Raw genomic sequence first — 27227 nt, forward strand, 5'->3', positions numbered from 1 at the left:
CATAGATGAAATTTAGAGTATGGAAGTTGATATTAAAAAATACAAAATTATCAACCCAAAATTATACAAGTGAATATCTTAGCAAGTGTATGAGAGATAATGGCAGATCAACAAAATATTTCTTATTCTTCATCTTGGATTTTTCTTTCCTTCATTTCACTCTTTATTTTTCTGGGTAGGGAAAGGCCAGGGAATTGTGATGTTGTGATTGGCAGGAAAAAATATTGGCACTTTAAGGAGGACTCCGTATTTCATCATTTTTTTAAAACTTTTTAACTCAAATTGGTGTCCAGATATTATAGGTGATGGCGTATTAGTGTAACAGTAGAACACTTAAAAAGGAAGTTAGGTTGCAATACATAATTGGATGCCTAAAAAGTCTCAAATCATGATGATCCTGATGATCCTGATATACACCTTAGTTAAGATATGTAAATGTCATTTAAATATCAAATTAGACATCAACTAATAAAATTGGATTAGATTAGTTACTGATTTAAATGCTGTCTTAACTTTTGGGCTTATATTTTGTGCTCTTAAAGCACCAAATAAGGAGTGGGTCTCCTTTTTTTTTTTCAGAAGGGTAATTTGTTTGCTAAAGTGTTGGTAATTTTAAAGGTTTAATGGTGGGCCGCTTTCCTTTTTCTATATGCTTATTTGGCGCTTTAAGCATCAAATAAAAAAATCTTAATGTAAAGATAAATGAAACAAAAATAATAAATATTTCCCCTGTTTTTTTTGTCTTCCTTATCATAGAGCAAGTATTGTAGGGTCCTTATTTAAAATCGGTCTATTTGATGGATAATGATTATTAATGTATGTTTATATATGATAGATGGGAAAAATGCACTTTTCATCCTCAAAGTTTGGGTTCTTGACTAATTTACCTCAAAGTTTCACCAAAAACACATTTCATCCTCAAAGATCCGTAATTTTAGTCAATCAAGGACAATTGACGGGAAATTAAGGATAGCTATTTAATTTGAACGGAACTTTGCACGTGAGAAGTACTATCTGTCAAATCCAACTCTATACTCAACCAAAAAGGGGTCAAATAGAATGGAGCCACTTTCATAATTACTTGCGTGTTGGTCTTAGATCGTGGTTAAAAATTTCCCAAAGTTTGACTTCTTGTTTCATTGGCTCGGAGACTTATAATAGATGAGGCCAGAATTGACTTGACTATTTCCACAAAACTTGCACAGTATCTATACTTGTCTGTTTGGAAGATAATCAAGCAGCTACTATATCTTTTCCACTCCATATCCCCACTCGACAAGAATCATCTCCTTATTCTCAAACAAATGCCATAAGAAAGTGTGGAAATCATATATGAACTCAGTCACCAATAAGGATAGGCAGCTGATGGAAGATCAAGCTTCGAGACAGAAAAGGAAGATAAGAAGCTACGTCTTTTTCATCGTCTTATTCACGGTTATCATCGGTTCAATCATCACAGTTTCCATAGCTCTTATACAAGAAAAAGAGTCTAAGTTACTCTCCGCTTCAACTCCAGATAGAGCAATTCACGCCATCTGCAATCTGACTCCAAAACCAACCTCATGTTTCGACTCTATATGGTGCCTCCGCACGAATTTCTCCACCGATTTAGGTGAGATCAAGACCACCCCATCAAGAATTTTCACCCTCTCTCTCCGTGCTGCTATCAATCAACTAGAGGACTTGATTTCAGCTAATGAAAAGGCAATCTCTGAGGTCAAAGATTCAAGAACTTTGACAGCTTTGAAAGACTGCAATGTCTTGTTCAAGGATTCTTCAAGGCTTGTAAACGCGTCTGTGACAGCAATGGGAGTCGAATCTGATGACAAAATCTTTAAGGTCGCGAAATCTGTTGATGACATGAAAGAATGGATGTCAAACTCTGCTGCAAATATAGACAAATGTTTCCTTCTTCCTCTCACTCACTCTGCTAATAAGGCCTCCAATAATGAGCCTCCACCTTCTGCTGCTGACTTGCATCGTCAAGATAGTGCTGCGTCATCCTTTTCCAACAATAGCGTGAAGAGGGAGAGAGAGCTCGGTAGCAGCGAAGAGGTGGAGATCGAGACAGTTTCCTTAAGAGTAAGTGATGAAGATGATGATGGTTCTAATGGAAGAAAGAAGCTTTGCCTCACAAAAGCTCAGTCTGCTCTTTTGGAAGAGAGCTTCAAGCAGCATAGCAATCCGATAACATCTCTCTCTCTCTCTCTCTCTCTCTCTGTGGCTGGCTAGTTGATTTATTTTCACACGTAATAGTATAACATTCCTTGCTCTCTTTTTTAACATTTGAACAATCATTTCACAGGGCAAATTAAATCGTGTGTATATACATACATATTTGCTGATTTTGCAGAAGCAAAAGCAAGATTTGGCGAGGGAACTGAATTTAAGGCCTTGACAAGTTGAGGTGTGGTTTCAGAACAGAAGAGCCAGGTACTTGCTTCTTCATCCCTCATCCCCGAAGATTAACAATGTTGAGGAAAAACAGAATCGATCGTGCGAGCCGGTTTTTTGAGATATGCATAAATTTTGTCCATTTGAAATAATAGAGGGGGGCTTTTTCTTGGCTATACGCAGGACGAACCTTAAGCAAACGGAAGTAGACTGCGAGTTCTTGAAGAAATGCTACGAGACGCTGACGGACGAGAACAGGAGGCTGGAGAAGGAGCTACAAGAATTGAAAGCGCTAAAACTAGCGTAGCTCTTGTACATGCAATTGCCAACGGCTACACTGACCATGCGCCCTTCTTGCGAAAGGGTCGGCAGAGTTGGTGAAAACTCTTCCAGTAAGAGCCCATTTTCCATGGCCCCAAAACCGCACTTCTTTAATTCCTTCACCAATCCATCTACAGCTTGTTAGCTAGCTTTTAATGTAGCGATAGAGATAATAGCGTGAGCATTAGGCATGAGGCATTAGGCATGAGGGTACTAAAAGGGTCGTGGATCATTAGGCATGAGGCGTGAGGCGTGAGCAACAGAGGGAGGTGAGATGGGTGCGGAGAAAGAAAAGAACGGAAAAATCGCCAAAACTCATTTCCTCTTCGCCCTCTCTCACTCTCTGAGAGAAAAAGAGCAAAGAGAGGAAGGAAGAAAGGATAGTGCAGTGTGTGTGGATCATAATGAAGGAGAGGGAAGAAGGAGAAGAATGTTAGTTTTCGTCCGTTGCAAATTATTGTTCCATTAAAAAATGGCTCCATTCGGTTTTACCCATTTTTTATTGGGTTTAAAGTTGGTTCTAACGGCTCACATGCAAATTTCCGTCAATTGTCCTTAATTTCCAAAATTACGGATCTTTGAGGATGAAATGTGTTTTGGGTGAAATTTTGAGATGAAATTGGTCAAGAACCCAAACTTTGAGGATGAAAAGTGCATTTTTCCCTATGATAGATTGAATGAAATATAGTTTCATTAATAAGTGGCTATTATGAAACAATTAAAAGTGTGGATGTCCCTTTGTATTCCCAAGAGGATTAATTCATGATTTATGGCTATATTATGTATAGAAGTTACAATCCATAAATCTATTCATGTAGTGGAGAAACCGTTTCATAGGTTTCTTCATATTCTTATAGTAGTGAGTGTTTAATAGAATTGATATACCTTTAATCTTGTAGTACCTATATATAGAGGTACATTGACACCCTTTGTGAAGACTTTTGTATTAGTTGGAATAATAAGAATATCACTCTCCATTTCTCTACATCTTTCTCCAATAGTTCACTTGATATTATAGTGGTTTATTTTATTAGTTTTACAACACGTTATTAGCACGAGACTCTACTTTTGAGCAAAAGGGTAAAACGGAGGCTCTACATTGAACAAAGTGAAGCACTAGATTTTATCGAAATTCTGCTCAAGAAAATTCTAAGGTAAATTTCTAACTCAAAAACTTATTTCAATTTCTTATGGCTAATCTTACAAAACAAGAGTTTGTACCTCTTGATATTTCTGAAAAAAATTATTTATCATGGGTATTGGATGTTGAAATCCATCTTGAGGCAATGGGTCTTGGTAATACTATTGTGGAAAAAAATGAATCCTCAAACCAAGACCGTGCCAAAGCTATGATTTTCCTTCGTCATCATTTAGATGAAGGATTAAAAATAGAGTATCTTACTGTCAAAGATCCTCTTGTCCTTTGGCAAGATTTGAAAGAAAGATTCGACCACCTGAAGTTGGTCGTTCTTCCAAAAACCCGATATGATTGGCTTCACCTACGGCTGCAAGATTTTAAATCTGTCAACGAATATAATTCAGCCATGTTCAGAATCACTTCTCAATTATCATTATGTGGCGGAAAAGTCACTGATGAAGATATGTTAGAGAAAACATTTTCTACTTTTCATGTCTCTAACATGCTCCTGCAGCAGCAACATCGAGGGGTGTCAATGTACCTCTATATATAGGTACTACAAGATTAAAGGTACATCAATTCTATTAAACACTCACTACTATAAGAATATGAAGAAACCTATGAAACGGTTTCTCCACTACATGAATAGATTTATGGATTGTAACTTCTATACATAATATAGCCATAAATCATGAATTAATCCTCTTGGGAATACAAAGAAACATCCACACTTTTAATTGTTTCATAACACTCCCCCTTGGATGTCCATTACACAAAGAATATGCCTCGTTAAAACCTTACTAGGGAAAAATCCATCGGGACAAAAATCCTAGTGAAGGAAAAAGAGTACACTATTCTTGTGTATTAATTTCTCCTCCTGATGCAAACATCATTTGAGATCTTTTAATCGTCGCATTTCAACATGCTTCACCAATTGCACTGAGATATGATACTTCAGGACCAAGTATCTCTCCATCTTCCTCTCGCGGTCTAAAAGAATTTTTATTAGGATCTAATGATCTGACGATCATTGGAATACTTAATATATGTGCCTTATCCATATAAAACTGCTTTAATACCTTCCGGGTATATGCAGTTTGGTGAACAAAAATTCTACCTCTCAAATGCTCAATTTGTAAATCAAGGTAGAATTTTGTTTTTCCAAAATTCTTTGATATCAAATTCCTTCTTCAAATATTGAACATTATTTTGAATCTCTTCAGGAGTTCCAATAAAATTTAGATCATCAACATATACAGCAATTATCACAAAATTTGATCCATTTTTCTTGATAAAAACGCATGGACATATTGGATCATTGGTATAACCTTCTTTAGTCAGACATTTATTGAGGCGGTTATACCACATACGTCCAGATTGTTTGAACCCATACAGAGACCTTTGTAATGTAATAGAATAAATATTTTTAGAATTTGATTTGCATGCTTCAGGCATGTTGAATCCTTCGCGGATTCTCATATAAATATCATTTTCAAAATTCCCATATAAATATGCAGTAACGACGTCCATTAGACGCATATCTAATTTTTCATGTACTGTAAAACTCACAAGATATTTAAATGTGATAGCATCCACTTTGTGAAAATTCTTGAGGTCCAAGTCTTGCCTTATACCTCACAATTTTATTTTTCTCATTTCTTTTTCTCACAAATACCCATTTATCTTCTACTAGCTTTACACCTTCAAGTGTTTGGACTACAAGTCCAAAACTTTTCTTTTAACCAATAAATCCAATTTAGATTGGATCGTATCTTTCCACTTTGAACAATCATTTCTATACCGACATTCATCAACCGATTTAGATTTATGATTCTCATCAACTTCTATAATATCAAGTGCTACATTTCATTAGGCTCCAATTAAATTTTCTATGATTTCATTCTCTTCAGGAGTTGGCTCTTCAGGAGCAACCTCTTCAAGAGGTTGAATTTTGTCATGACATTTAATCTCCGAAGATATTTCAAATCAATTTATATTTTGTTTAGGTAGGCCGGCCTTAAATTTATTTGTAGCACTTGTGCATGTCCTTCAGGGACATCAATTTTAGCTAGAGTATTTCCTGCAGGAATAGTTGATTTAATGACTCTTCTGGAGTCGATAAATATAACTTTCTACAAATGAAGAATTTCTTGAAGTTCTAGTTCACATTATTTTGTATGAGGATCGAGAAAATTCAATTTTTCAGATGATTTCCTTTCGGTTGATTTTTTCCTCCCCCTAATGTCGGGAATCGTAGTTCATCAGAATAAATAAATCATTCAATAGATCACTCATCAATATTTTACGATATTTAATCGTAAAAGGTGATTCATACCCGACATAAATTTTAAATTTCTTTTGGAGCCATATATAATATCAAGGGGGTATGTATAAACACTTGTTGGCTCTCAAATATTATCACTTTTGTCAAATCATATATCCATTGGGATCAATAAACTTCTGGTTTACTGCAGGTGATAATTATAAATCAAATAAGAATGAAGACAACTATATCGATAACTATTTCTCTCTCGAATGGTTATTATGATATAATTAACATTTATCTCATTTGATTTCTAAACATGATCTCTATTATTGTCTCATTTAGTGTCTCAATTTGATATCCATTTCAATGGATATTCAAATTCAATAAATTTTCCGAGACATGATAAAAAGTAGTGCTTTATTTATGATAAACTTTTCTTTTAGCCAGTGAGTCCAATTTACGACGTTGGGGCGGTGCAATTGGGACATACACCGCACAACCAAATATTCGTAAATGAGAAATATTTGGCTCATAACCAAAAGTTAATTGTAGGGGAGAATAAGTATGATAATTTGTCGGCCTAATTCTCACAAGTGTTGCTGCATGTAAAATAGCATGTCCCGAAGCAGATGAAGGAAGTTTAGACCTCATCAACAATGGTCTAGCAATTAATTGTAGCCGTTTAATAAGTGATTCGGCTAGACCATTTTGTATGTGAACATAAGCTACAGGATGTTCAACAGTTATTCCAATGGACATACAATAATCGTCAAAAGCATGTGACGAATATTCACCAGCATTATCTAGACGAATTTTCTTTATTGGATAATCTGAAAATTGTGCTCGCAATTTAATTATTTGAGCAAGCAATCTCGCAAATGCCAAGTTGCGAGTAGATAATAAACATACATGTGACCATCTAGTTGATGCATCAATTAGCACCATAAAATATCGAAATGGTCCACATGGTGGATCTACAGGCCCACATATATCACCATGAATTCGTTCTAGAAATGCAGGGGATTCAGTCCCAACTTTAACTTGTGATGGTCTAATAATTAATTTCCCTTGAGAACAAGCAACACAAGAGAATTCATTGGCTTTTAATACTTTTTGATTTTTCAATGAGTGGCCATGTGAATTCTCAATTATTCGTCTCATCATTATAGATCCGGGATGTCCGAGACGATCATGCCAAACCATAAAATCATTGGGATGAGTAGACTTCTGGTCTACTAGGTGATGAATTTCAATTGCACTAATTTGTGCATAATATAAGCCAGAAGAAAAAGAAGGTAATTTTTCTATTTCGCATTTTTTCCCATAAATGATACTTGTGATTAATAAAAATTCACCATTTGTCTCAGTCATTGTCTCGATATGATATCCATTTTCGCGGATATCTTTAAAACTCAACAAGTTTCTTCGAGACTTGGGAGTGAATAGTGCATTATTTACAATAATTTTTGTCCCTTCAGGGAGAAATATAGTGGCTCTTCCGGAGCCTTCAATCAATTTTGCACTACCACTAATGGTATTAACGTTTGTCTCTCCCATTTTTAAACAGAAAAACATTTTTTATTTTTCAATATGGTGTGCGTAGTAGCACTATCAATGAGACAAATATCATCATCACCATTATTTAATCCCAAATATTTGACATCCATTTCTTCTTCAGGAAGAAAATTTCAAACAAAAATATTAATAAAGATGCGAAAATAAATATTCAATAGAAAGAAAAATTACATAAAAGATAAAGCATCATAAAAATATCTAAATAATCATGGGATATTTGTTGACATCTTAATTAATACACAAGAATAGTGTACTCTTTTTCCTTCACTAGGATTTTTGTCCCGATGGGTTTTTCCCTAGTAAGGTTTTAACGAGACATATTCTTTGTGTAATGGACATCCAAGGGGGAGTGTTATGAAATAATTAAAAGTGTGGATGTCCCTTTGTATTCCCAAGAGGATTAATTCATGATTTATGGCTATATTATGTATAGAAGTTACAATCCATAAATCTATTCATGTAGTGGAGAAACCGTTTCATAGGTTTCTTCATATTCTTATAGTAGTGAGTGTTTAATAGAATTGATATACCTTTAATCTTGTAGTACCTATATATAGAGGTACATTGACATCCTTTGTGAAGACTTTTGTATTAGTTGGAATAATAAGAATATCACTCTCCATTTCTCTACATCTTTCTCCAATAGTTCACTTGATATTATAGTGGTTTATTTTATTAGTTTTACAACAGTGGCCTTTTGACACCGGTTACAAAAAACCCATTTTGAAATAACACTTTGATCTAAATTTAAATTAGACACTATGGCATAATCATCTGAAATAGAACGGCATAGTTGAAGTCTTGACTCCAACAAGCAATGTTTTCTCCTCGGAAACAACACTGTACTTATAAATTATTCTTTTTTTTTAAAGTTTTACTTACAAATTATTCTTAAAGTTTAAAACAACAAGAAGTCTGTCCCCCTAACATTTATGCATATGTCTCGTACTAATAAAAAAAAAAAGTCCAACTCTGATTCCCATCCAAAACCAAATTCATGTAGCACTGAAAATTCCACCATGTGTACTACTTCGATGAAAAATCAGAATGCCCAATTCCAATTTAGTTATCCAATCCTATAACAGAAACCCCAAGTCAAAACAATTGAAAGACCCACCATCCCACCATCCCACCATTACCTATTGTCTTTTTTTCTTTTAATTATTCTTTTTCCCTTAAAATGACAGCCAAACAAATTCCATATTCTATCCTGTGTAACTTCTTGATTTTCGTCTTGTAAATTTCTATACAAAATTTTGTGCTAAGATAATTTTATTTGCAATGTTTCATTAATTCATCAACCCAAGGCTCCAGCATTCAGTTTAGCTATTACGCAAATTTTTTGTTTTTCTATGTTTCGTTTTGATGGAAGACAAAAATTGACTTTTAGATTTTCCTGGTTATAACTTTTTTTTATATATTCATTCAAAGATGAAACTTTCATTTTGTGCATTTAATATATATATATAAAGTGAATTTGGATCTTGGATGTCATTAGATAACATTTATAATAACTATAATTTTCTTGCCTCCATTGGTTTAAAATTTAGTTACCCTTCCCTAATTAGTCCAATAAATTGTCATTTTAGATTAAATAAAATTGACAATTACTTCTCTATTTTTCAACTAGATAAACTTCAATGTTTTTGTTTTGTGTTAATGAATATAGTGAATTTAACTAGTTCTACTGCAATGATTAGGAGAACCAAAAGAATGGTTTTAGACTAGGTTACAGTTATTGATAATATAAAAAAAAAACTTGTCAATAGAATAAACTTTTGAAAATCAAAATTAAACATTTGTGGTTGCTTTAGATGAAAAAGCAAAAGGTTTAGAACTTCTAAAAATAAGGCTTGCACTTAATTATGTGACACCCCGAATATTAGGAGGTTGTTTGTAAAGAAGATACTAAAGTGTATTTCTTTGGGTTTGATTTAAAACCTTATTTTGTTTTAAAAGATTAGAAACCCTAAAATTTTAATCAAAAACCCTAGTTTACTTGTGACTAACCGGTTTTCTTAAATCTCTCACATTTTAATTGAAACCCTAATTTTAATTACTGGAATTGTAAAATCTCTCACATTTTTCTTAAAAATTTCCTTTTATTTGGAAATTATTCATTTATTAAAGCCCTACCACCCAATCTTTCCACAATAAGTGCAACTAAACCTAGAAAGTAGGGTTTCACTTTTGGTTTCAAGATTGGAGCAAAATTAGGGTTTTTGTGATTTTTCGCCCGATGAATTTTCGGTACTGAGCAAGGATCAAATTTGGTGATTAAAAGTGACTTTTAAGTGAGAAATAATATGTTATTAGGAGCAATGATATAGAGTTGGTGAATAGGAAGTAAAAACCCTAGTACATGTGTTTTTAAGAAAAACGGTGCGAACCGACGGGTACCGTGCACTACCGATTGAACGCACCACTTGACCATCATATTTTATATACTTAATCTCTTTAATATTAGAGCCAAACATCAGCTATAAAGCTGAGCAAGCTGGCCGAATTTTTTGACCAAAAACAACAAGGAAAAGGAAAAAAATTAAGAACCAATCTTGAAGCAACAAGTGGTAGTCTTTCCTTGGTTGGTTGACTAATGAATTTACATCATATTTATCCCTAAAACCAACTCCAAAGCTCTTCATTTCTGCACCATCACAGCCGAGAGAGAGAGAGAAAAAGGAGAGCAAGAAAAACAAGAAAAACAACCATTTCATCTTGAGTTTGATCAACCAAGTGAGAAAGAAAGGAAACCAGACCGATTAAAGTGTTAGTTGGTGAGTGGGAAGGCTAGAGGAACTAAGAAATTTCAAAGGAAGTGGAGTATCACTCTTCCAAGCCTTGTTCTTGAGGTAAAAATCTGATCATGATCCTTGCTCCTTTAAATTTTGATTTAAGATGTTATTTAGATCATGTTTTAGCTTGATTACAAGATAAGCAAGTTGTTGTGATGATTCTTGGATGAGATATGCAAGCTAGGGTTTGATTAATTTCTGCCTAACCTTGTTTTATATTTAGTATATGTTGTATATAAGAGTAGATAAGGGGCTTTGGTAGAATTGGAAGCAAGAAAATGGAAGGATTGACTTGAGATTTCAAAAATTCCAGATTTCTGGAATTTCAGGATTACATTCTGTCCGATTTTAATACTCATAGTTAGAGGCCAAATTAGGCTTGGCCTAAAACATTAAAGTTGTATAGAATGGTATTTTATAGGTGCCTACAAAATTTCAGCTCAATCGGAGCAATGCAGCCCATGAAAAGACCAAAATACCCTCACTGTTTTAAGGTTTTTCCCAGTAGTCCGTTTGGTCAGTTTATCCAGTTTATCACGTTTATTCATTAGGATCCGTACTGATTTAGCTTTTTGCCAAAACATGAAAGTTTTAGTATTCTGACTTAGATTTTAAACGCCTCCAAGAACACCTTAATCGGACCTTGGTAACCTGAGATATGACCATTCCAGTGCAGAGCGGTTAAATAGCCGACTAGTTAGATTTTGGTTCTGTAAATTGAGGATTTGACTAGGTTGCATTGGAAACTGGACTAAGTGATCTTCATGACCATTGTAGCCCTGTGTCTTAGCTTCGAAACGGTATAATTTTGGCCTCAATCCGATAAGCGTAGCCTCGAATGTGTTATTTCCGCAACCACACGTCAAATCTGTCTTTTGCTAGGTTACATTTCCGCACTTGTTATCACTTTGATTTCTGTTCTTATGTTGTTATGAGCCTATGGAACGGCTATTTACTTGAATCTATGATATGTATGACTTTGGGTTGGATTGAGTAAAAGAATGAAGCCATAATGGCTGGAAATTAGGTAAACACAAAGGGCATGCTGTCCAAATTTACGCTCGAGGACTAGAGAACTATACTTGCAACTTGAATAAGGGTTAAGAGTGATTACTACTTGAACCATCTAGGATACTTGAGTCTTCTTGTTCCGAGGTATATAAGTAAGGATTTGGCCGAACTTGTACCCTTGAGAAATGAAATAATGATTGCTCGAAGTATGTTTTCCTTGTACTTTCAACTCGCATGACAATTTCAAGTATAAATGTTACAAAGTTTTACTGTTTAAAAAGCGAGCAAGTGTTTCACGACTACTATCCGAGTGAATTTCCATTTCTTGATTCTTATTGAACGAAACGTCTAAGTTTCGAATCTTAGTCATGTTTCAAAGTTCTCAAATTGAGTTTTATCGCAAATTTGGACTCCGAACCCGGAGTACAACCTGAAAGTGACCAGTAAGGCACTATATCTTTTGGTGAGTGCTTTCAAATACCGAATTGATTTCAAATACTGAATTAAACTTGATACTTGTACTTGATACGTGATCAATGTGATTACATGTTATATACGTGAATTGTTAGGGCAAGAGTGTACTTTATCGCAGTTGCCCTCACGTGATATATAATTGTTTATTGTTGAAAGTGATTTGATATACTTGATTATGATGTGCGCACTTCCTGGAATTCCAAAAATCCTGCGGCAAGTTACTCGAGTCGAGCCGGCAAGGGTTTGGTCGATTGGGTAACGAACCCTGGGTCTCTTGATTGGCGAGTGGAGTGATACCTTCTCGACTAATCGGTATACTCGAGTAATACCACCCGTGTTTCTTGAGGATTTTGGGCCCAGTAGGGGGTTTGAATGGTGGACGGAGAGTAGCGTAAGTGGTGCTCTACTGGATTAGTTCCTTTACTTGAAAGTTGATGGAGTGTCAACTACTACGTGATCAAGTTTTTGGTAATGCAATGGGAATTTGGCTCCTGAGAGCCGTCCGTATCCTTATAGTTTGGAATGATTATTGCTTATTGGATTATTGACTCTTCTGAAAAACCTTTACACTTGCTCATTTTGAGATTGCTGCTTGACGTGTTATGACTCACTTTTATGAACTCTTCATGCTCGTTACTTTGCTATATCGAAAACTTGTACTTTTCAAATGGACAATTTGTTATTTGGAACCTCACTGGGCTTTTAGCTCATTCCACGCTATTTGTTTTCCTTACAGGGGGTACGAGCGAGGCGTGAGACGTGTAAAGGCTAGCGTACCCTAGTCGTTTGACTTTTGATTTTTGTCTTGTACTCGCGCTATTCCTCGAATAGAATGTTTTGTATTTGGTTTGTATACCCTTTGAACTAGTTTGGTATATTGAGACCTTGTACCTTGAATTGTATTAATGTAAATTATAAGTTTGAATTGTGGATGTTATTCATGGTTCTTGGATGTACGCACGCGAGTCGTTTTAGATAGTGAGTGAGTCCTGGCGAGAGTTGGGTAGGCGGTCCGCCGAACCCTCTGGTACGCCTTAGGGGTAGGTGGGATCGTCACAGATGGTATCAGAGCTCCTATCGAACTCGTGCCGGGAGAAGGTTCTCGGACTGTGGGGATTGACTTGTTAAGTGTGGAACAATTGTCTATTGTTGGGGACCTTAAACATGTATGTTGGGTAGGAATCTCTAATAAGAGTGATTTGCTCTTGAGCCTGGCCAGCTTGAGTGGTGAATTATCATATTTTCGGATTCTTGTCCCCAAGTACCAAAGAGTGATACCTTGACAATAAGTTGAGATCTCGCGTAATATTAGGATAAGTTTGGATGGCGAAAGCAAAGGCACCGGGAATACGAATAGTCTGGACTTGAAATATATTGAAGATATTCATGGGATTTGGGATCCTTATTATTCACGTGCTTCGAGTTTTGATTAAGTGTAGTGCCTGAGCAATACCTAGGGTTAATGTCCTATAGGTTATGTGATTTGTTTGCTATGTATATAAAGTACTTGTTTATTATGTGTTTTATTACCTCTATTAATCTTTTGCAACGTGCGATACGAGCCATACCTTACTTTGTTTATATGTCTATAGTTGGTTAAATCCAAAACATGGAGGGTAGAAGAAGTCAAGTCAGGGGAACTAACCGAGGACGCGGTCCTAGTCGTGGCCGTGGGGGTAGACAAGCACAGGAACCGGTGCCAGAACCGAGAGAGGGGCGAGAGGCAACGATTGAGCCACAACCTGAACCCCAAGCTGCAGGGGGAGATCAAGTGGCAACTGCCATTCGGCAAATGATCAATATTTTGGCCCGCTTAGTGGAACAATACGGTCAAGCCCCTGTAAATCAACCTAGGGACCCCGATATGGGGCAAGATAGGGCTTTAGAGAGATTCCAGAAGTTCTCTCCACCCAAGTTCTTAGGAGGATCAGACCCGGACGGAGCCGAGAAATGGCTAGAGGCCATGATTAATATTTTTGCTGCCTTAAATTATACAGAGGAGAGGCAAGTTCAATTCGCTGTTTTCCAATACGAGGGGCCAGCTAGGGTTTGGTGGAACGTAGTGAGGGCCAAGTGGGAGAGAGAGGCGACTGCATGGACCTGGTTAAATTTCGTACGGGAGTTTAACGAAAAATACCTTCCACCCATCGTCCAGGAGAAGCGAGAGGACGATTTCATTAAACTCCGTCAGGGAATGTTGAGTGTAGCTGAGTATGAGACTCAGTTTATAAAATTGTCAAAATTTGCTCCTGAGTTGATTGCTACGGAGCCAAGAAAAGTACAGAGATTCGTGCAAGGGCTAAATGTGGAATTACAAGAAGTCTTAGCGGCAGCTCAGATTAACACGTTTATGGAGGTTTTGGAGAAGGCCCAAAGAATAGAAACTGCTAGGGCACAAGTGAGGGCTTTTCATGCAAAAAGGAGAGGTGCGCCTGGTGGAAGTCATAGGCAAGGACAAGGTGAATTCGATATGCCACCCTCTAAGATAGGTCGAGGAGATGGTGGTGAGAAAATTTCAGGGATATCTAAGGAAAGTACTCCAAGAGGAGCTTCGCGTGGCTGGGGCCAAGCAAGAGGTGCCTCACAAGGAGGTCAGACCTCAGCCCCTCAAGTATCTTGTGGGTACTGTGGAAAGGTCAATCATACGGAGAATGATTGTTGGCGGAAAGCAGGAAAATGTTTATGGTGTGGTAGTACCGAACACCAGCTTGCAACCTGTCCCCATAGATCACACCTAAACCCTGAACAAGCAAATGTAGGAGGGACTAAGCCAAGAGTGCCAGTTAGAGTATACGCCTTGGATCAACAGGCATTACCCGAGCCATCGGAGATAGTAGAAGGTATGACTCGTGATTTCTATTGTTTAACTAAGTTTTGGCTATAATGAGACCTGAGAGTTGGAAATGAATATATAAGGAAAATACCCTACATTATTCGAAATGCATGTATGAATTTCGAGAACGAAATTCTTTTAAGGAGGGGAGATTGTGACACCCCGAATATTAGGAGGTTGTTTGTAAAGAAGATACTAAAGTGTATTTCTTTGGGTTTGATTTAAAACCTTATTTTGTTTTAAAAGATTAGAAACCCTAAAATTTTAATCAAAAACTCTAGTTTACTTGTGACTAACCGGTTTTCTTAAATCTCTCACATTTTAATTGAAACCCTAATTTTAATTACTAGAATTGTAAAATCTCTCACGTTTTTCTTAAAAATTTCCTTTTATTTGGAAATTATTCATTTATTAAAGCCCTACCACCCAATCTTTCCACAATAAGTGTAACTAAACCTAGAAAGTAGGGTTTCACTTTTGGTTTCAAGATTGGAGCAAAATTAGGGTTTTTGTGATTTTTCGCCCGATGAATTTTCGGTACTGAGCAAGGATCAAATTTGGTGATTAAAAGTGACTTTTAAGTGAGAAATAATATGTTATTAGGAGCAATGATATAGAGTTGGTGAATAGGAAGTAAAAACCCTAGTACATGTGTTTTTAAGAAAAACGGTGCGAACCGACGGGTACCGTGCACTACCGATTGAACGCACCACTTGACCATCATATTTTATATACTTAATCTCTTTAATATTAGAGCCAAACATCAGCTATAAAGCTGAGCAAGCTGGCCGAATTTTTTGACCAAAAACAACAAGGAAAAGGAAAAAAATTAAGAACCAATCTTGAAGCAACAAGTGGTAGTCTTTCCTTGGTTGGTTGACTAATGAATTTACATCATATTTATCCCTAAAACCAACTCCAAAGCTCTTCATTTCTGCACCATCACAGCCGAGAGAGAGAGAGAAAAAGGAGAGCAAGAAAAACAAGAAAAACAACCATTTCATCTTGAGTTTGATCAACCAAGTGAGAAAGAAAGGAAACCAGACCGATTAAAGTGTTAGTTGGTGAGTGGGAAGGCTAGAGGAACTAAGAAATTTCAAAGGAAGTGGAGTATCACTCTTCCAAGCCTTGTTCTTGAGGTAAAAATCTGATCATGATCCTTGCTCCTTTAAATTTTGATTTAAGATGTTATTTAGATCATGTTTTAGCTTGATTACAAGATAAGCAAGTTGTTGTGATGATTCTTGGATGAGATATGCAAGCTAGGGTTTGATTAATTTCTGCCTAACCTTGTTTTATATTTAGTATATGTTGTATATAAGAGTAGATAAGGGGCTTTGGTAGAATTGGAAGCAAGAAAATGGAAGGATTGACTTGAGATTTCAAAAATTCCAGATTTCTGGAATTTCAGGATTACATTCTGTCCGATTTTAATACTCATAGTTAGAGGCCAAATTAGGCTTGGCCTAAAACATTAAAGTTGTATAGAATGGTATTTTATAGGTGCCTACAAAATTTCAGCTCAATCGGAGCAATGCAGCCCATGAAAAGACCAAAATACCCTCACTGTTTTAAGGTTTTTCCCAGTAGTCCGTTTGGTCAGTTTATCCAGTTTATCACGTTTATTCATTAGGATCCGTACTGATTTAGCTTTTTGCCAAAACATGAAAGTTTTAGTATTCTGACTTAGATTTTAAACGCCTCCAAGAACACCTTAATCGGACCTTGGTAACCTGAGATATGACCATTCCAGTGCAGAGCGGTTAAATAGCCGACTAGTTAGATTTTGGTTCTGTAAATTGAGGATTTGACTAGGTTGCATTGGAAACTGGACTAAGTGATCTTCATGACCATTGTAGCCCTGTGTCTTAGCTTCGAAACGGTATAATTTTGGCCTCAATCCGATAAGCGTAGCCTCGAATGTGTTATTTCCGCAACCACACGTCAAATCTGTCTTTTGCTAGGTTACATTTCCGCACTTGTTATCACTTTGATTTCTGTTCTTATGTTGTTATGAGCCTATGGAACGGCTATTTACTTGAATCTATGATATGTATGACTTTGGGTTGGATTGAGTAAAAGAATGAAGCCATAATGGCTGGAAATTAGGTAAACAGAAAGGGCATGCTGCCCAAATTTACGCTCGAGGACTAGAAAACTATACTTGCAACTTGAATAAGGGTTAAGAGTGATTACTACTTGAACCATCTAGGATACTTGAGTCTTCTTGTTCCGAGGTATATAAGTAAGGATTTGGCCGAACTTGTACCCTTGAGAAATGAAATAATGATTGCTCGAAGTATGTTTTCCTTGTACTTTCAACTCGCATGACAATTTCAAGTATAAATGTTACAAAGTTTTACTGTTTAAAAAGCGAGCAAGTGTTTCACGACTACTATCCGAGTGAATTTCCATTTCTTGATTCTTATTGAACGAAACGTCTAAGTTTCGAATCTTAGTCATGTTTCAAAGTTCTCAAATTGAGTTTTATCGCAAATTTGGACTCCGAACCCGGAGTACAACCTGAAAGTGACCAGTAAGGCACTATATCTTTTGGTGAGTGCTTTCAAATACCGAATTGATTTCAAATACTGAATTAAACTTGATACTTGTACTTGATACGTGATCAATGTGATTACATGTTATATACGTGAATTGTTAGGGCAAGAGTGTACTTTATCGCAGTTGCCCTCACGTGATATATAATTGTTTATTGTTGAAAGTGATTTGATATACTTGATTATGATGTGCGCACTTCCTGGAATTCCAAAAATCCTGCGGCAAGTTACTCGAGTCGAGCCGGCAAGGGTTTGGTCGATTGGGTAACGAACCCTGGGTCTCTTGATTGGCGAGTGGAGTGATACCTTCTCGACTAATCGGTATACTCGAGTAATACCACCCGTGTTTCTTGAGGATTTTGGGCCCAGTAGGGGGTTTGAATGGTGGACGGAGAGTAGCGTAAGTGGTGCTCTACTGGATTAGTTCCTTTACTTGAAAGTTGATGGAGTGTCAACTACTACGTGATCAAGTTTTTGGTAATGCAATGGGAATTTGGCTCCTGAGAGCCGTCCGTATCCTTATAGTTTGGAATGATTATTGCTTATTGGATTATTGACTCTTCTGAAAAACCTTTACACTTGCTCATTTTGAGATTGCTGCTTGACGTGTTATGACTCACTTTTATGAACTCTTCATGCTCGTTACTTTGCTATATCGAAAACTTGTACTTTTCAAATGGACAATTTGTTATTTGGAACCTCACTGGGCTTTTAGCTCATTCCACGCTATTTGTTTTCCTTACAGGGGGTACGAGCGAGGCGTGAGACGTGTAAAGGCTAGCGTAGTCTAGTCGTTTGACTTTTGATTTTCGTCTTGTACTCGCGCTATTTCTCGAATAGAATGTTTTGTATTTGGTTTGTATACGCTTTGAACTAGTTTGGTATATTGAGACCTTGTACCTTGAATTGTATTAATATAAATTATAAGTTTGAATTGTGGATGTTATTCATGGTTCTTGGATGTACGCACGCGATTCGTTTTAGATAATGAGTGAGTCCTGGCTAGAGTTGGGCAGGCGGTCCGCCGAACCCTCTGGTACGCCTTAGGGGGAGGTTATTTAGTAACTTATTGAGATTTGAGTATTTTGTGACTATCGGGAGCAAGAAAATTGAATAAAAGGACTATTGAAACAAGTGTTGAGCCTGGAAGCTTTGAAGCTTTTTTATTTATTTTTTAAATCTTTATGGATTTTTTTAGTGTAGGTGCCTATATATCATCTAATTCATCGCTTTTCCCAGCTTTGAAGTTTTCACATCTAAGAATGTCCAAATTTTTATTGGTACTTCAAATAGTCAACATTATCCAACTATTACAACTCTTTTGAAATTCAACTAAGGGTACGTTTGGTTCTACAGAATTATAATTGAATTAGAATTGAAATTCTATAGAATTGGAATTCTATGAATTGGAATTCCAAATCATTTCAATTCTTTCGTTTGGGAAATGCATAGAATTGATATGGAATTTATTTGAAATTCCAAATTCTTTGTTTGTATGAGAGAAGAATTCATTAGGAATTAGAATTGTTTCCAACTAATATTTCCTTACATAAAAAATTTCTTTTTTTTACTATATAATAATTTTTTAACATTTAGCTAATTGTTACTAAAGCTTTAAGGAAAAAATCAATTAGTACCTTTAATAATTTATTTTTTCTTGCATTTAACTAATTGTTAATAAAGCTTTAAAAGAAAAAAAAATTAGTTCCTTTTTTGCAAAAATAAAAAAGGATCTGATCTAATCTAACGCATCCCGTAGAACTCTACTATCTGCTGCAGAACCTTCCCATCCAGGCAATACATATGTAAATCTCATGTCACGGGAGCATACACCTAAAACATTTGTTGCTATCTCATTCTTCCTATTCCTATATCTTCCTTGATCTCTAAGAAGAACATGTACTTTAACATAAGTACCGTCTAACGCTCCAAGACAATCCTGTATTATAAACAAAATATCATAAGTTGATGAATCTTGTAGATATTATCTTCATTAACAAATATCAAAAATTATTGATTACCTGAAACCATTCCCACTTTTCATGCTCGTAACCTTCCATTTCCGTTTCAGGCTGGATAAGATAGTGTCTCCCCAATTTTATGATAGCACATAGAACTATATTAAAGTATCGACTAACTGTCTCACCTGATCTTATGAAATTAAAATTGACAGTGCGATTCTTAAAGTTATGAGCAAGAACATAGAGAAACATTGCAACTGCTTCTTCAACAGTAATATTTCTTGTATCCCTCAACCCACAATGCTCTCTTAAATTTGTACATAAAACAGTAAAACAATGTTTATTGAGTCTAAGTTGCTCTACACAAACTCTATTGTTTCCATAGTAAAGACGCCTTAGATATATTTCACGTGCTACTTTAAAGTCCAAGTAAGGCTCCTTTACTATATGTTTCTCATGCCACCAAACTACTAATGTGGCTACTGTTACCATATAATTTGCAACTACCACTTTTCTCTTTTTTGTTTTTTGCTCGTCTCCTTCCTTATCCATGTCAATATCCAAATTCTGCAATTCAAAATCACGACAACAATAAGAAAAGGTAAGTCAAAAGACCAAATTTTAAAAAGTGAGTGTTAAATTCTACATAGTCAATTGAAGCTAAAATGATAGCTAATGAAACCTCTGACATAATAATCTGCAATAATATTTTTGCCTTTCCTGAAATATTACATTTACAGCTTGTGAATACAACTATTGACAGAAACAAATATATTGGCTTATACACCTTTAATACTTTAGAGATCGCTTAGGAAATAGCTACAATTTTGTAATTCATTAGTTTGTGCAAGTTGTTGGTAAACATAATTATTAGCTTCTGTGATTCATTGCTATGATCAGGTTAGTGTTTCAATTTGGTACTGCCCATTTTGCCTTGAAAAACAAGCTTGGGAAACTATTACACTCAATTCTGTGAGTTACAGAACAAAAGATTAATTATCTTCCCCTTGAAACTCCTCTATATATGTGTGTGTGTGAGATAAAGATAGCTATTTACAATTTCCTAACTAGCAATGAATTGCAGGGAAGGCCCAACTGTTACACCACATAAGCTTTAAAATATGCGTAACAATTGATTATATACAGAAACATACACCAAAGAACTGCAGGACAACTGTAGTATAGAACTAAAAATTCGCTCTGTCAAAGTAAATTTGTGATTCCTTCTATGATTCTAGATACTAAGTTAAGAAGAGTAGAACTGGTTTTAAGAAGATTTTTTAATCTGACACTATCTTAAGAATAGATTCAACAGCCACTGCATTATAGAACTAAAAGTGAGAGGCAAATATGCACCAGAAAAATCCATACATATGTTAAATGAAGAACTTATGCTGACTTATTTGGACGGAACCTTTTTGCAAAAGCAATTTGGAGATGTTGCTAAGATCATCACTTATGTGCACAAAGCTTTCTTTCTAGAAACAAGACTAATTGGCTACGAGAAACATCAGAATCCTTCTAAAGCCTTCTATGAGTCTCATCAAAAGGAAAGATTTAGTAGAGTCTCATTTAGAGGGAAGCTCTAATGGAGTGGCATCCTTAAAATTATGGATGGATAATCAGCTGAAATTCTACATAACACAGCTAAATATCTCATCTTTTAGTGTAGAATCCAAATGCAGTATCAATTTGTGGTTCCACAATGCAAAACCTTCTAATAGATCTCAAAAAACCATTTTAAGGAAGACATACGAGATTACCCCTTTCATCTTCATCACCAATATGATTTTAAACTAACATTATATATTCCAACAAGCTAAAACTTGGACTCGATTTAACTAATTGAACTCAAACCCAAAATAAGAAAAAGGAAACAAACGATCAACTTGTGCTTTTTTTTTTAATCCTTATTAACAGCATAAATCTAGAAGCCAAAAATACTAGAGCAAAATATCAGAAAATACAAAAAAAAAAAAAATGTTGTTTGATTGGCAAAAATTTAGACAAATTTACCTTCACAAAACAAAACAAACCATTGCAATGTATCCAATGAAAAAAAAGCTATGTAATAAAGCCCATAACCAATGATTAATTGAAAAAATTAATCATAATTTTCTTTTTTTTTTGAAGCAAAAAAATAATTTTGTGCTAGAAAGATGCTGGAAAGATTAAGAGATTATTCTGATAGTAGATTATTTTGATGCTGGAAAAATTAATAAACAACTCTTACCAACTTGGCTTGTAATTTCCCTAATATGATGGGTGTTTAGCGCGAACCACCGGTACCCTATTCGAGGTTGCCATGTGTTAGTACATCTTTAGGCTCAAAGTTCCGCACAGGCCATTTCGATTCGGGACAATAGTAGCGGCAAAATCTCAGAGACCAAAAGGTGCTCCTCTGCTGTGTTGCGTTCGCATTATCCTTCCTGGGTGTCTCACAAGCCCTAAATGTGTCTGAAATTTGGGGTGGACAGTGGCGAGAGTGGCGAAGAATGGAGGAAGTGGCCAGAGAAATGGAAGGCAGGGGGGAGACGGTGGTGGGAAAGGTAAGATATTAGGATTGCAGGTGGAAGTGATGGTGGAGAGCAGAGCCCTAGCGGCTGAGGAAAATGGTGAGTTAGACAGGAAGAAAGGGGTGCCAATATCCTTTGACCCGATTTTAATTTTTGACCCATACTAGATCCGCGTGTGGACCCGTTTAGTTGTGGAATTGGAATTGGAATTCTTTGGTCCAGCCAAAGAATTGGAACCATGGAATTCGATCAATTTGGAATTGTAATTCGATTCTAATTCTACAGGAAAGATAGTACCCAAACACAAGAATTGGAATTGGAGCTCCAATTCCAATTCTACACTCCAATTCTACGGGGAACCAAACGTACCCTAAGAAAAATTCCTAGAGCTAACAATCAATCAAAATATAACCACTAAAATTTATTTCAACATTTTCAATTTTTTGTTCATTTAATATTGATTTATTCCTTTTTTTCTAATAAAGTTATACTCAAGCTTAGTTTCCCCCCTCTCAAATGTAATAAGTGAGTTTTCTAACGAATGATTTACAATTAGTTAAAAGGGATCGATGGTGTACATAAAAAACAAAGTCCACTTAAATTAATTTCTTAGGATAAATAGAACAAAGGGTTTGAAGTTATTCCCTAATAGTATCTATTGATAGTTTATTGTGACGCATGTCAAGAAAGGATAGGTTGCTGTTTAGAGCACCAATGAATTTCAAATATTGAGATTAGTGATGGGTTGGTGTGGGCCGAAGTGTAATCTAAGCGGGTTGAGTCTTATTTTTAACATGCTCAATGATGATGTTGCAAACTCTGGTTCGAAATCAACATCGAGCTGGATATGAGTTTCAATTGTAAGCTTGACTTTCCACTTGATACAATTTTTTGGCTTTCGTTATGCTCGAAAAATTGATTGACTTGTTCTTAAAAGTCAGGTGCTTCTATTACGTGCACTTGGGGGATTGAATAAAAGGTACTAGATCTTATATGTTTAATAGGTTCTCCAATTTTCTAGTATGATGACGATCTTGAAAGTGCAAAATCATGAAAATGTCAAACCTTCATCATTTAAACCGAATCTTCAGCCATGAATTCTTCTTGTTTTCATCATTAGATTTTCAGGATTATATGCTTTAGAACATCATCATAAGGTACCATAGGGTATTCTTAAAGATTCTAATGTAAAACAATAAAAAAGATTTCCTTCTCTTTCTTTTCCTCCTCCAATCCTCTCTCTTTCATCCACAGCAAGAGGAAAATGCTGTAGTAACTATCGACATGGTAACTAAACAGTTTTTGCCTGATATAACAGGTTATTATACTTTTACCGACCATTTAATTACCTGTTGGACCTATCCACCTAAATAGAATAATGCCTAAAAATAATGAAGTAAGTTTCTTATCTAAAATAGTAAGTTAACCGTAATAATTAGTAACTTTTGTGTCTCAAAAGGTAAATTTGAATAAATATGAAAGTTACTTTTTAAAGAGATAAATTACTATTTTATATCACAAACATACTTTTGAGAGAGTAAGTTTAGTTCAAGTAATAGTAAGTTTTTATACATAAATAGTAATTCTTATTTATAACATAGTAAATTTGATTAATGACCAAAACTTACTAATTTATGGCACATATGTACTATTTTGCTTAAAAAAACTTATACCAAACCAATACTAGGAAGTTCATTTAAAATAACAATAAAATATTTTATTAATGATTAAAACTTAGTACCTTAGTTAGTAAGTACTCGTAATATACTTGTATAATACATGATTATATGTATAATTTAAAATTTTTTTGTATTTATATATTTTAAAATATTATGTGAAAAATATTTTGACCTTTCACATAACCTTATAAAATAATAAAATTTTATCGTATTATAATTTTGAATAATTTTTGAAAAGTTTAAAAGTTTGGATAATAATAACAACATATCTTCCTAGTTAAGATGATAAAGTTTTAATATATTTATTGTCTAGGACACAAGAAATAATAAGAATTAAACTTGTATTAATATAGGCCTAACAAAATGAGAGACATAGTGTAACAATTAATACAACAATAAAAATAACAAAATTAGTATAATCTGGAAAAATTTTTCTCTGGATATTGTTCACGAATATAAGATCCAACCACTAAACAAAAATCACATGCATATATAATCTATTGTATAATTTAAATTAAATTTAGTTCATATACAAAATGATCCTAAAATAATTAGCACACTGCAATACCATATTATTTTAACAACAAAATTTTTTTTTTGCCAAAAGTCTCCAATATCCATGACATATGTATGAGAGATATTTTACCATATTTTTATCTTTTTTTTCCCATATTTGTATCTCATGTCTAATCATTGATGTTAATTTGAGGAAGAATATTTTTTATAATAAAATCATTTTGAATTTAATTAACAAGTTGAGATTTTTTTGAAAATAAAAGTGAAATATTTTGGGAACTTATTTTTTATTTTCCCAAAATTAAAAGATTGCTATTTTTTACCAATTGTTGCTATTAACATTTCATTTTCTAGATTAATTTTGATCAATGTAAAATTAGTTTAGTTAACAATAATTGACGTTCTATTGGTCTGAGGATTGGCAAGCTATTGTTGTTATTTTAAATGTAAATATATAACCTAAGTAATAAAATAAATAATTGCTACTTAAGAAAAAGAAATAGGTGCTCAATTGATTGCATTCAAACTACGAATTCTGTTAATGCATAATTGCTAAATTATGTTTTTATTTATAAGAAATCAATATGCCTCATATATTGACCAGGACTAAATTGTTGATTACTTAACAAATCATATCTAAACACCTGATGTGATATATATTGCATGTGGTCACCTTTATACTCATACCATTTTCCTTTCTTTCTATTTATATTTTAAAGGTGTAAAATTCTCTTGATTATATTAGTGAAAATGCATAAAATCTTTTACAAAATTATTTCAATTTATTTACAAAATATTAGTACTTTTAGGAGAAGCAATGCATTGTAGGAATGGTTTACTAATTTTTTTAGTAAGCATAACTACTACATTAAAAGGTTAAAAAAAACTTGATTTTATTATGCTTTAATTAGGAGTGCTTTTGAAGAGAAGAATTAGGGGATTAATTTCTTTGATTCAAGAATTTTTAGAGATTGTAATTATCAAAAGAAAAAAGAATTTTTAGAGATTGTAACTCTCTTATTATTTGATTTAATAAATTTGATATTGGTGCAAGTTTTCATGTCTTTTATTTTTGGCAACGAAATTTGTGCTTACAGTTAGACACAAATATGGTAAAATATCCCTCATATTTATGGCATGGATATTTGAGACTTTCAGTAAAAAAAATTACAATTAAAATAACATTGTATCATAGTGCGCTAATTATTTTAGGATCGTTTTATATGTGAACTAAATTTAATTTAGATTATACAATAGATTATATGTGCAAGTGATTTTCATTTAATTGTTAGATCTCATTTTTATGAACAATCTCCCAAGGAAAAAAGTCCAGATCATACTGATTTTCTTATATTAACCGTTATATTAATTTTGTCATTTTTATTGTTATATTATTTCTCATTTTGTTTGGGCTTTAACTCTTATTAATTCTTGTGTCCCAGATGTAAATTTATTAAAACTTTATTATCTTATTATATTCATAGGTGTTAAATTATAAAAATTGTGATATAGAAACAAATGATATTCTATATATAACTAGGGAGATTTGTTGTTATTGTTATCCAAACTTTCAAACTTTTCAAAAATTGAAAATGATTAAAAACTTATAATATGACAAAATTTTATTACATATTTTACAAGGTTATCTGAAAAGTGAAACTACTTTTCATAGTATTTTAAAATATATAAATACAAAAAAAATTTAAATTATACCTATAATCATTTATTATACAGGTATATTATGAGTACTTACTAACTAAGGTACTAAGTTTTAATCATTAATAAAACATCTTATCATTATTTCAAATAAACTTCCTAATACTAGTTTGACATAAGGTTTTAATGTAAAATTGTACATGTTTTCCAAAAAACAGTAAATTTTGATCCTTAATCAAATTTACCATGTTATTAGTAAGTATTACTATTTATGTATAAAAACTTACTGTTATTTGAACTAAACTTACTCTCTAAAAAATAAGTTTGAGATATAAAGTAGTAATTTATTTATTTAAAAAGTAAGTTTAATATTTTTTCCAATTTACTTTTTGAGGTATAAAAGTTACTAATCTATTAAGCTTAACTTACTGTTTTAGATGGAAAACTTACTTCCATATTTTTAGATATTATTCTATTTAGGTGGATAGGTCCAACAAGAAATCAAATAGTCGCTAAAAGTACATCAACCTGTTATATTAGGTAAAAATTATTTCGTTACCATAACAATCGTTACCATAACTTGATACAATTTTTTGGCTTTCGTTATGCTCGAAAATTTGATTGACTTGTTCTTAAAAGTCAGGTGCTTCTATTACGTGCACTTGGGGGATTGAATAAAAGGTACTAGATCTTATATGTTTAATAGGTTCTCCAATTTTCTAGTATGATGACGATCTTGAAAGTGCAAAATCATGAAAATGTCAAACCTTCATCATTTAAACCGAATCTTCAGCCATGAATTCTTCTTGTTTTCATCATTAGATTTTCAGGATTATATGCTTTAGAACATCATCATAAGGTACCATAGGGTATTCTTAAAGATTCTAATGTAAAACAATAACAAAGATTTCCTTCTCTTTCTTTTCCTCCTCCAATTCTCTCTCTCTCATCCACAGCAAGAAAGCATATGTTATGGCCTACTACTTAGTAGTGTAGTGGGGATTTTTAGGTTGGTCATCGCTTAAGTTCGAATATGGGGAAAGAGAATATTAGTTCCCTTTCATTCTCGATAAACCCTTTTTCTTTAAGTTCTTTTTTAATTTAAAAAATCTATTCTTCTTTTCCCTTTTTTGGGCCTCATAATTGTAATTAATATATAAAAATAAAAATTATTTCCATTTGATAATTTGAGCATATATGAAATTAAAACACTAATAGGCCCTAGAAGAACGCACCATATTATAATTACTAAACAGAATAAATAGCTCAACTAGATACAAGAATTTTAAGAACATGAACGTGTATGCTGAAAATATACATATGTTGTAAATTTGGGTGATTTCGATAAGGAAAATACTGAATGAGATATGAATCCTATACCAAAATTTCTTAACACGAATGAAAAATAATATAAATAAACAAGCAATGCTAAAAAATTAATTGTAACATTAAAGTTGCAATGAAATGCTAACAAGCACGTGGTTCACTAAAACTGATAACATAAACGAGGATTTTCGCGAGTAGGTCTATTGTG

At 34.0% G+C, this 27227-nt stretch overlaps 1 protein-coding gene and 1 pseudogene across 1 annotated transcript; one reads left to right on the top strand and one right to left on the bottom strand.

Annotated features, from left to right (window-relative positions):
- The first annotated feature begins 1332 nt into the window (after positions 1–1332).
- LOC113687327 (uncharacterized) lies at positions 1333–2860 on the top strand (annotated as a pseudogene).
- A 16239-nt stretch (positions 2861–19099) lies between these two features.
- Positions 19100–22050, bottom strand: LOC113687326 (protein ANTAGONIST OF LIKE HETEROCHROMATIN PROTEIN 1-like). Its single transcript, XM_027204958.2, has 3 exons — positions 21560–22050; positions 19387–19893; positions 19100–19304 (listed from the first exon to the last, which is right to left on the bottom strand). Exons 2-3 carry the CDS (start codon positions 19876–19878, stop codon positions 19104–19106), a joined length of 693 nt encoding a protein of 230 aa, XP_027060759.2. The 5' UTR covers positions 19879–19893; positions 21560–22050; the 3' UTR covers positions 19100–19103.
- Between the last annotated feature and the right edge of the window lie 5177 nt (positions 22051–27227).

The sequence above is a fragment of the Coffea arabica genome, chromosome 5e (assembly GCF_036785885.1).
Source record: "Coffea arabica cultivar ET-39 chromosome 5e, Coffea Arabica ET-39 HiFi, whole genome shotgun sequence".
Taxonomy (NCBI): domain Eukaryota; kingdom Viridiplantae; phylum Streptophyta; class Magnoliopsida; order Gentianales; family Rubiaceae; genus Coffea; species Coffea arabica.